At 26.7% G+C, this 12,453-nt stretch overlaps 1 protein-coding gene across 2 annotated transcripts in view; it reads right to left on the reverse strand.

Annotated features, from left to right (window-relative positions):
• Positions 1–4,036: 4,036 nt before the first annotated feature.
• Positions 4,037–12,453, reverse strand: part of LOC105145156 (uncharacterized) — a 29,504-nt gene continuing 21,087 nt past the window's right edge. For both annotated transcript variants that reach the window (XM_087405181.1, XM_011054550.2), the window contains exons 5-6: positions 10,967–11,176; positions 4,037–10,635 (exon numbers count right to left, since the gene is read on the reverse strand). In XM_087405181.1, the coding sequence (XP_087261307.1) occupies positions 10,597–10,635; positions 10,967–11,176 (249 nt within the window). In that variant the 3' untranslated portion in view covers positions 4,037–10,596. The remainder of the gene's footprint in view (positions 10,636–10,966; positions 11,177–12,453) is intronic.

The raw sequence follows: 12,453 nt of genomic DNA on the forward strand, positions 1-12,453 counted from the left end.
TTTGTTATGTATAAGTACATTTTTCTAAACTTATTTTTTTCTAAAACAAACAATGCAAAAATTATCCCTTTAATTATTTTTTATGTTTTCATATTACTATATACTTATTATTTTTACATTAAAAAATAATTTTACAAAAGAAAGAAGGAACATGAATGAGCATATTTCATACATAATTATACATTACGAATATTTATGCATGTTTATGTATGTTATTATACATATTTATATATGTATATATTTATATATATGTATATATTTATATATATAGTCATGCATGAAAAATTTTTTACCGAGTAGTTATATTTAAATGTACATATATATATAGAGATAATAAATTATAGACATTTTGGCTAAAACTGGGCCATCTTTAGTATGTCAAAACGATAAGAGATAAAGTGTATAATTTAAAATAATAATGGAGTGTCAACATGATAAAAATATTATTAGCGCGATTAGTACAAAGATTTGACACAAATAAGACATATAAAATTATCTAGTCACAATAAATACAGTTATTATTGGGTCTATGATTCAATTTTGTCATTTCTTGTTCGTTATATCTTTACAATTATTTCCATTTCACATAAACATTGTGCATAAGAATTCCATAATTTATGATATTCATATTATAAAATTAAAATAAATTGCAAAATTATGAATTATATAATTAACAATTTTTTTTTAAATAAAACAATGTTAGAAATAACTTCATAATTATATTGAGTTTGAAAATATTTTTCAAAAATCAAATAGAAAACGGAAATTTATTTTATAACGTGTGTAACGTGTCTGCGGGCAGAATGATCGGTGTCGCGAATAATACAAAGATTTTTTTTATATAAATATAAATAATTGTTATACCATTACGTTAAATGTTATAAAGAAATATTTTGATTTGTAAAGTCATAACAGTATTTGCATATAGCGTGACAAAGATGAAAATATAAAAAAATAGATATATTAATTGCTATAAAAATTTATTATACTGTTTACTTTAAAATCAATATGTTTTAATGTGTCATATTTAATATGTGTTCAAGATGAAATTAAGAAATGATAAATTAACCAAAATTAAATATAAAAAATTAAATTGTATATAGGCTATGAGAAAAAGTTGAATATCAATTGCTACAATGATATATAATATTTAAAAGAAATTTTGCTCATATATATATATATATATATATATATATATATATATATGAGCAAAATTTCTTTTTAACATGAAATTACAGAGAAAACATGCGTATAATAACATAAAATTCTCACGATCGCGATGTAAAATATATAACTATACATCCAATCGACAAATGATTATTAGCATTTATTATTAATTATAACATATAACTGTAAAGTTTGTTTTGCTTTTTTTAATTTATGCGAGCAGTCATGAGCAACCAAAAAGATTGTTAATAAATTTATTATATATATATATATATATATATATATATTTCAATAAAAAAAGAATATCAATTATTAACAATATATATGTAATTCATACATTTTACAACATATAAAAGAAATGTGCAACATGCAAAACTTCAATACAAAATAATGTGACGAATGAAACGATCTAATCAATTCCGATATATATAATTTTAAATTCTGCAACGCGTCTTCTATAATTATTATTTTTTATATAATAATAAAAATGTTATTTAACAACTATTAAATGTGTTGCAATATAGAATCTATGATTCAAATAATATAATGGAATGAAAACGATTTAATCGTACGTATATAAATTCTCTTTATTTCTCGTTTTATTTTCAACAAAGAGATAAATTAATGAGTCTCTAAAAAATCGCGAGGAAACACTGCGTTGTCACTGTGTTAAATAGAAAATAACTAGTCCAACAAAGAGACCAGATCTTTCCGAGTAAGACATTGGATAGTACCCGACAGAAAGAAGAATGATCTCCACGGAGAGCTAGCTGTGCTCTGCTTCTCGTCAAGTTTCACATTATCAACGCGAAAGAAAGTTAAATGATTCGTTGGAATTCACTAAGAATTCCGTCGCAGGAGGAAACCAATCCCAAATTTTTCGGACTGTCTTATAATAGCGCCCATCTTGGCAACAAATTAACAATTGTTATCCTTTTCCAAATTTTTTACAAATAATGCAAATATTATGCAATTATCGAATATTTTAATGATAACTTAATCAATATTAATCACAATTTTATAATACACAAGATCAAGATTTGCATGCAAAAATATATTCTTTATATTATCACAAAATACAGTATCTTAACAAAATAAAAAAACATGGATAGAATAATATTTATCGAACAATAGCTAAATGATTATATTTCAAAGTAGTAAAATACATACGTCATTATAATTTATTATATATGTGAGTACAAAAATTCTCAGGTACTGACTGTTCAAGGCGAACTGAACCGATAACAATGAGATTAAAATTTTATTCATTTTGTCATCTTATTTTGATTTTACAATATTGAATATTATTAATACAAAATTTATATCAATCTTCTTTTTTCTGTTACTCAAATGTGACAGTTACTCAAATGTAGTCAAGTAATTAAATAGGATTATCTAAATAATTAAAGTAACATTTAGATAATTAAAGCTATCAAAATTTTATTGATATTGGGATACCCAATCGTTTCGTCTTGAATTTTTAAATATGCACTTTTTTAATTACGTCCATTATATTATTAAAATAAATTATTTAAATAAACATGAATCTTTTTGATAAAATTTTATCAGACAAGTAGAAGCTAAAAATTTTTTGCATAATAGACTGTGTATGTAGTTCATTATACATATTAATCTAAAAAATATTTTAATTAATTAATGTTTTGGAATAAAGGAATGTCCAGTGCTTGAAAACAGTTTCTTAAAAGGAACTAAAGATTAAAATAAAAAAATATATTCATTTGTAATCATATTTTTTTCTTAAAATCGCGAAACTGACTATTTAATAAAACTTGTAATTTTAATTTATTTAATGTAATTCACTTATCTATAAACAATTGCTATCCATGCTCAATTCATTAAATCTTATTATTGTTAAAGCAGTATTAATGTTAATTAATGAAAAAATTTAATGAGAAGAATAAATTCTTGTCTCAGAACATATTTAATTAATTTCATGATTAGACTTAAAAAAATTATATTGCCGTAGTCGTTAACTTATTGCCGAAATCACTGCTTTCAGAAAATATAATATAAAAAAAAACCCTTAATTAATTAATCGATTAATTTTAGCTTTGCAACGGCCAACAATCTCCAGATTCAATGAAGCACCAAAATAGGCATCTTCGGATGGATGCTACGCAAACTAACAAGAAATAACTTTCCACGTTAAAAATCATTATTTTCCATCAGTACGAAACACACGGTTACAACATTTATATGTCTACTACTTGGTGTTAAGAACAGCCACAATCGAGCCCCAATTATCGTACTTATAAACATGAAAATAACGCAGTATTTCCATTAACTTTTAATGATTTAATATATTTAATACGAAATATAATTTAAGAATTCGGAAAGAATTAATAAATATTTAATATTATATACTCACGAGTACGTTTCATTGTAAAAGCGAGATAAAATAAGGCGTTTTGTGCAAATTCTATATACAATCTCTAATATAAAATTTGGAACTTCACAAAAGTATATTAAATTTACTTGTGACATCGTGATACCCGGTAAAAATATTTCATATATAATTATATATATTAATTATATAAAATTAATAATTATACATAATCATATAAAAAATTGACATATTTTATATACAATTAGATATCATTATTAAAACTTATATGTTATCTAGAATATTCTTTCTCCCCTTAATAATACACGCTGAACAGCCGAGATTGCCAATCTGAGAGGTCAAACGTGCAATGTGCATAACTACTCCTCATGTTATGGCACTGTAAGTATCCATGGAATTAGACAAGTTCACTTTAACGGATGCGCAATAAGTTGAAAATAATAGAGAGATTTGTTAACCAATCAAAAAAGTTTTGAGTCCATTTGTAAAAATTCACACGACTCATTTACACTGATAGATAGATAAACATTTATTTCTTGCCATACGGCTTTGAAGGAGATTTTTACATTGATATTACATAAATTTTCTTAACATATAAATTTATCATAATAACTTTATATAATATAGACATAATAGTAAGTTATAGTACTCTTTTACATAAAAATGAAAATAAGAGGAACAATCTTCATGATCTAAATCTTGACAAATGTAATCAAGGTCATGACTCTGAATCACATTTAAGAAATTCTAGCCGTTGTACATTGGTCAGACGTCTTGAATAATGCTAATGTCGGTAAAATTTCAAACTTTATAATTCAAAAAGTATTTAATGAAAAAATATTCTATTATAGTGTTTGAAAAGCAGTCGAGGTAAGTTACGAAAATATGCTATAAAAAATAGAGAGTTCTATTTAAAAAATTCAAAATGACCATGTCCTGACCTTGACTACATCACCTAAAGTCAAATCAATGGTACCATGTTATATTTCCTTCGAAATCAAAATTTTTTCATAAAATTTTTGTTTAAAACAATTTTTCATATATTTTATATATTTTGAAAATTTCTATGCGAAGGTATAATGGGACACTATGTGTGTGTGTGTATATATATATATTTGTATAATAATAGATCTCTCTCAGTACATTTTTATTTATTTTTAAATATCTTTTCCCGCGTATAAATAATATATTGCTCTATTATTAAAAAAAATGGTGCGCAAAATTCAATTTTGAAGTTAAAATTAATATTATACGCTCGATAAATATGTTAAATACTAGAATAAGCAAGTGTATATATTTATTATAAATATATTCGGTTTCATTGTTACTTTTTTCTTTCCTTTTTTGCCTTAACTCTAAAGTTTTTTAAAACATATTAAACATATTTTACCAGTAATTATTGTCCGTTTAAAATCTTTTATAATTATTAATAATAGACATAATTCATTACCATAATAATATTAAGATTTCTACATCAAGTACGAAGATAAATATGATCTAATTAATTTATCGAATAGATGCACGATCATGTGCAGGCTAACTACGTGAAATGTTTGATGAGTCAGTAACTTTGAAATGACTAAGAAATGACGTTCAGATCGATCATAAGTTTGATATTATTTTTTACGTTTGCCATTATTCTTTATAAATATACACACAAAATTTCAAGTAAATCAAATAATTAATTTTTAATAGCGTTTCAAAGCAGATAAGTTTGTTTTTTTTTCCGTTGTAGCAAATGCGATGTGAGCGCTGTTTCTTACTAAAAATTTGCTATTTGATAGATCTCTATTTGAAATTTAATGTCTAGAAAGAATGGCAAATGTAAAAAATAACATTAAATTTACAATCTAAATGCATTTTTTCTTATTAAAGTCACTGACTTATCAAACACCCCACATATGTGATGTGTACACATCATACATGCATATACATACATATGTGTGAGTGTTCGTGGGCGTGTGTGTAGGAGTGATACACTTATATATCTTAAACAATATGTAAGTCTTTCATTTTTATTACAGAATACAACGCATTTAAAGTTATCTTTCTCTCTCCTGTTTTAAAATATCACTTACGATTTATTGTCGATTTATATATTTGGCAAGTTTACTATCTAATAAAATATAGGTAAGCACACCATGAGGTTTTATGAGTTTAGAGAGAAAGTATTCGAGCAGCTGCATACGTTTTTATATATACCTTTAATACTGTTTTTTTTAATGAAATACTACTAATAGATTATTAATATCTGTTATTAGAGAAGTTATGTGTAGTAACAATAGTAATAGATAAATGTGATAATTATACGTTTGATAACATTATACAACAATTTTTCTCTTCCTTATAGAAGGAAGATAATTCGATATATACTGATAATTATTTTAAATCTCTCACATTTGTATAAATACGTTTAATATCTTTAGTCTTTAATAATGTTTGCAGCTTACTTGAATCTTAATCTCAAGATTGTTCGACCAGTCTCTAGTTTGTAATATTAGGCACTGGGTCTCAATTAAGAACCTCAGCCTTAACGACAGTATTTTAAAATAATCTATAATATTGTAAGTAACAGCCTTATTTATGAAAAAATCTTTCTTGTGTGAAGTCTTTCTTACGACGAACAGTCGATCGACAAGAAAGCTAAAAGCTCACATGTTTGTCAATTGATTAATTTGTAATTTATTTAATAATCGTGACATTCGTACAGTTAAATAAAAAATGAGTTAAATTGTTTATGGTATATAACAAAAATAGAAATATTTTAGTCGTAATAATTTACATAACATGAAAAAATATGAGGAGAATCTCAAAATAAGTTTCTATATCATAGGAAAAAAACCGGTTATACGAATAGCTTGTGTATTGGAAGATTTTTTTCTTTGAAGTGTGTTGGTAACATTTTTGCACTCAGAATCGTATTCATTACAACCATTGTTAACTGAGCAAATTCAAATCATGAAGGCGCTAATACAAAATGTGTCCGACTACGAATTACACGATAATTTAGTATTTTTGTATAAAACAAAAATGCAATAAATATTCATTGTCAAATAATTTCTATATGTAGAAAATTTCTATATATAGAAAAAAATATCAGTGCAAACAGTTCGACGATGACGATTAGAGTTTCTTAATGGTCGCACAGAAATTCATGATGAGCTTTGAAGTGATAGGTCGCGCACATTAACGTCAAATTTTTGATGTCATTCATCATATTGTCTAGATCTTGCACGAATAATTTTCATCTATTTCCTGCTTAAGAAACATTTGGATAGCAAAAATTTTTACGACAATAAATAAATCAAGGCTGAAGTCGCTCCGATTCAAGGATAAGTTTTTTAAATACTGATATAGAAAAACTGGTGTCATGTTATAAGTATTTAAATATCAATAGCAATAACGTTGAGAAATAACTTAAAGATCAAGTTAATAAAATAAAAAAGTTTTATAATTGTCCTATCTTTCATTTTATTTTTCTATGGTAGAGAAACTTACTTTGATGTGTCCCTCATATGTATAACTTTTAGTTCTAAAGATTTTGTTTGAAAGCAATAATGTGTGGAAATTAATTCATTTAATAGTTGGTCTAACTATATTAGTTATACGTATAATATACATAAAATATTATATCAAAGATAAATCTATGATAGATCTTCGTTTTGCCGAATCGGAAAATAAAATAGCAGAATTAAAAGAGGATACCTTTTTGCAAAAATATTATATGTATATGTTACTTTGTATTTTGACAACTGTTTTAAAAGTTTTTATAAGAAATAGAATAATCATTTCATAATAATATATATGTATTTAACAATGTTAATGAGATTTTATTTTTAGAAGCATTTTAATCTCTTGCAGTAGTCGCAGTAACAACTTACACGCTTTGTTACTCGAACTGATAACAGTAACATAATGAAATTTCTGTTAAGAAATATAACAAAATATAAATTACATCTGTATATACGTCTATTACAACCACGATAATGAATATAACTATAAATATTCACACATAACATCTTAATATGTTATAAACAATAAAAGTGCTAACATTTTATGTTGATTAATGTTTATTAAAATTCATCAAAAATTTTAAGAGAAAGTGAAAGTCAAAGAGGGGTATCTATTATATGATATGTTTGCGCATTTGTGTTCATGTGTGTAGATAATAATATATGTGCACATACATTATTCCCGGAAAGATTCCGGACATTGCCGTTTTTTCGTTATTTTAAATATTAGGTGTAGTAAAAAGAAATCCATTATTTTTCCAATAGATGGCTTTAGTAATCTGTATCACGCGTAGACGAGATAGATTTAAGTAAAAAGTAGATATATGTGCGTAAATATTTGATTATATTTAAAAAATAATAATTTATAAATTATATATTTGTTCTGCAATATAATAAAATTATCTTTAATTTAATTTACAATCAGTATTATGGTAAACGACTTCAAACTTCAAATATAAAATTTCGTTATCATGTCCGGAAAATTTTCGGGGGTAATGTAGATATGTAGTATTCAAATATACAATATGTGGTATTCAAATATACAAATATAAAGTTTCCCCAATCAGAAGTCATACACACAGAACCGTTATTTAAATATCAAATTATACGTATAATAATTATATCCAGTTTTTCGCATTTGTGTCTTTTATAACTACAAAAGCTGAAAGTGATTATTTCTTCAGCTACGGAATAAGCCACATTCAAGAATTATAATCGTCCTATACAATTTCAATATTTTTATAGGATTACAAGAGACTTTTATATTTATTGTCATTAAGATGCATTCTTTAACCCTTAATTGTTTGACCAAAATTCATTATTACAATGTTGTGTTATTACAGTATTGCCTAGAAATGGCAAAATTTTAAATTTAATAAATATTTTGTATTTTATATGTAAAATATTGAAAGACGTGTAATAAATTTACGTTACCATTATTATGTTCTTACATGCATTATGCTTGTGAACATTAAAACATTTAAGGGTTAATTGCTTGCACGTACCACTAGCATCAATTGTATTCACAAAAAGCTTCTGTCTGTAATTTCGTTTTATGAGATATCAGAAATAATTTTTTTTTTGTTTTTTTCTTTTTTTACCACAATTTATAGTTATATATTTGTATTAAGAACACAGAAGTATTATATGCACAAACCTTTCCTTAAGAATAATTATTGTCTTTCGTTTATATACATCAGCACAATAACTTCTTGCTGGATCATCGAAGAATAATTAAAGTTTCTTACATTGTAAGTTAATGTACAATGTCAAAATCTGTTAGATATAAGTCTTACTAATTTATTGTCCAAGTATTGTTCTTACATGTATATTTAGGAAGAAGCGGGAATGCGACATTTTATTTCGCACAGTTGCAAATATTCATATACAAACATCCCCGAGAATATTTTGTCAAATTTAAATTGAATATTGAATACAAATAATATATTTCTATTGGTCAATAATAAACTAATAAAAATATAAAATATATATTCTACAAAATTAAACTAGAACAATCAAAATTGATAAAATATATGATTTTACTCTATATTTGCAAATTATGTGCAAATTATTTAAATAGTAAGTGTGTAATTTATAAGAAATGATATTAACAAATTCAAATATGTAATAGCCCATAAGTTTTAATCACGTGCATGATTTTCACTTAATAACATCAAATGTCTGATGATTTATAAGTTCGGTTTTTCGGAATAGTATTAAAATTCTGCATTTGCAATCTGTAAATGTGATTCAGTCTATGCAACTGCGTATTGAATTACATTTATATTTTGAATTTTTTTTCGCAATGTACTTCACTAGTGATTTTCTGGTATCCATGACATTTTTTAGAAATCCGATTTGATATTTCAAATAAATTGCGAAACGTTACTATTTTTTTTTTGTAAGACAGACAAGTTGAACGGTTTTCTTTCTATAAACTTAAACGTATTTAGATATTTTATATCAAATGATTGAATAGATTTTTATCCTCTTTAACATATACAAGTTGAATTTCAAGAAAGAGAGCAGAAAGAAGAGACAGAAAGAGAAAGAGAGAAAAATTGTAATTTTAGATCTTATATCATATCTAAAATTATTGTGCTGTTATCTTTAAAGATATTGCGAAAAGAAAGTTTATTTTTTCTAAGCTTATTTCAGAATCAAATAATTATTGTGTGTAAATTTAAAAAACCTATTGTAACATATTCATCTTTTTCTGCTTTATACAAATTTAAAAAACGCGAAACATTTTAAAATCCATGAAAATGTGCCGTTTCATGTCTTACTCGTTTTAATGTCGTTGCGAAACTGCACAAATATACCAAAAAAAAACGCATGCACATTATCAATGAAATCCGCCTGGTATGCAAATTGATTTCATTTGATATTAAATTTTGCATTTTAATTCTATTCGTATCAAGGATATGCAGGCGATATTACGGTGCATTCAAAAAGTATAGCTTTTTGGAGCTTTGAACTCAATAGAGGTGCCATTCAATCCATTTCTTTGGCTGACCACATACATTTAAGTAAACTTGCACAAGTGATTTGTACAAGTATACTTGACAAATTTATTTGAACATGTGGCCGGTCTTATATATATGTATATATATATATATACATATATATATATATATATATATTCCTTTTTTTCTGAAATTTATTTAAGATTAAAACTTTCGATGCGGAAGAAGACTGTTCTTTTCGCCATATATGTTAAAAGGGTTTTTCGGCATTGACCAATATTAGATTAAAATTTTTGATTTCCACTTACTATTGACATAAAGATTTAAAAGTTCCAGAAGCCACAGGTTTTTCAAAAGTTCGCGCAAAGATCCAGAAGCCACAGATTCTTCAAAACGCTTGCGATCTTCGAGATGAGTGTCGTTTCTCTTGTTGCAGTTCGCAGCAAAAGTAACGATACTTATCTTGCAGCTTCGCTGTCACTTGCAATCGGCTGCAACTGCGTCGTGCAAAACAGTCAGAAACACCAGTATGCATGCGGCAGTTTTTTCGAATTTGTACCGTTTCCTCACAGCAATTCGCAGCACCTTAAGGTGACATATATTCTCGTGAGAGAGGGCCGCTCCTCTGCGAAAAAAGAAATATAACAGTATTTTTATTTGAAGGATATAAGAAATATAGAAATCGTAAATACACGAAATAAAATATTATGCAATCTAAAACATATAAATATATTAAAATTTGAAGGAGAAAATAATTTTGGAGGAAATAATTATAATAAATAGAATTATTCAACATTGTAATAAATATGTTATAATCAAAATTATTACAAAATTTAATTAAATCGAGACTATAAAAATTACGGTAAAACATTAAATTTAAGATAAGTTAAAAAAAGCAATAGTAGAATCTTAGAAATCTGTTTTGCTCATTTTTATGTAGAAGTAAAAGAACGTACCGACCAAGCTTGACCAATGTTAGGAGGATTATTATAACGTCGCTGATTGTAATCATAATTGACTTTTGGTGTCATTTCTAAGGGTGGCAACGGGTTGGAGAATTGTTTTCGTAATTGTTGTCTACTCAATAATTGTTCTTCGTTTATTAGGTCTTTATTGCCTCTAAAACCAGAGGCTTTCTCTTTTATTTCTTCAGCTATATGTTGCTCCTGAAACATATATAAATAATCTAAATAATATATTTGAGACTTTCACGAGTGTTTTCTTCAGAAGTGTCAAAAGGTTTGCGGATTATCGTCATGATCCATTGTTATTGCCAACGTTTCGTGAACCTTGCTGTTTACTTCATCATAGAGCGAGGAACGAACTGATACTGAGTTACATCTTCGGAGAACTCCCTTTATATAAACTCTGTTAAGGAGGAAAGGATGTTTGAAAGAGAAGGAAGAGGAGGAAGAGCAGTCTGCCATATTTACGTTATAGCCCATGCCTCTATTCAAGTTATCTGGATGTTTTTGGATCTTTAAAGTCTCCACTTCCTTGGAAAATATGATATCGTAGTATTTATAGCAGTCGTTTTATCAAATAGACTATTTGATAAAATAGATCCAGATAACTTGAACAGAGAACATGGGCTAACATAAGTAAAATATGGGAGACCGTTCTTCCCCCTCTTCCTTGTCGCTCCCCAAGCACCCTTTCTTTTCTTAACAGAGTTTATGTAAAAGAAGTCCTCCGGAGAAGCAGCTCAGTATCACTCAGTAACACTCCTTGTTCTGATAAACGGCAAGATTCACAAAACGTTGGCATTAGCAATGGATCACGACACAGCGACCCTTAAACCAACCCTTTAACCCGTAAATCCTTTGGCACCTCTGAATAGATGATCTTTATACACTATAGACACGCGTGCGGAAATACCGTTCAGATCACAAAGGGTTACTAATAAGACGAGGTATCTCAATGTGGCTTTCCTCCGGGACGCTATTAAGACAGCATTTGCAGCCATAGACCGCGCGCAATTAAAGGCCGCGCACACGATTCAGAGACCGAATTAAGAAGATAATAGCGGTGTAGGAGGGTTATATTGAGTCGGAAGGTTTTGAAAGAATCCCTGAATATGTGTACAAAAGTACATTTTCGTATGTGAATATTGATTTAAATAAAAAGCTTTTTCGAAAAAAAAAAAAAACATTTTCATGTCCAGATTCTAGCACCGCATCCTGTACATATTTATACGTATAGAAATATGTATAACTAAATTAGAGATCTATTTTTTATTCTAGATTGCACTAGAGAGATTTCTTTCTTTCTCGCTTTCGTCAAACACCGAACATATAAATGTATTTTATTTCATAAATAATTCCAAAAGTATACACTAGTTCAGCTACAGGAAACAGACCTTAGGCTTTCAAAATAAAAACTGATCATGATAAATTCACTTCAATCATTAAAAACTACAGATAAATAGGTTCCGTCAATTTCA

The sequence above is a fragment of the Acromyrmex echinatior genome, chromosome 4 (assembly GCF_024713525.1).
Source record: "Acromyrmex echinatior isolate Ae372 chromosome 4, ASM2471352v2, whole genome shotgun sequence".
Lineage (NCBI taxonomy): Eukaryota > Metazoa > Arthropoda > Insecta > Hymenoptera > Formicidae > Acromyrmex > Acromyrmex echinatior.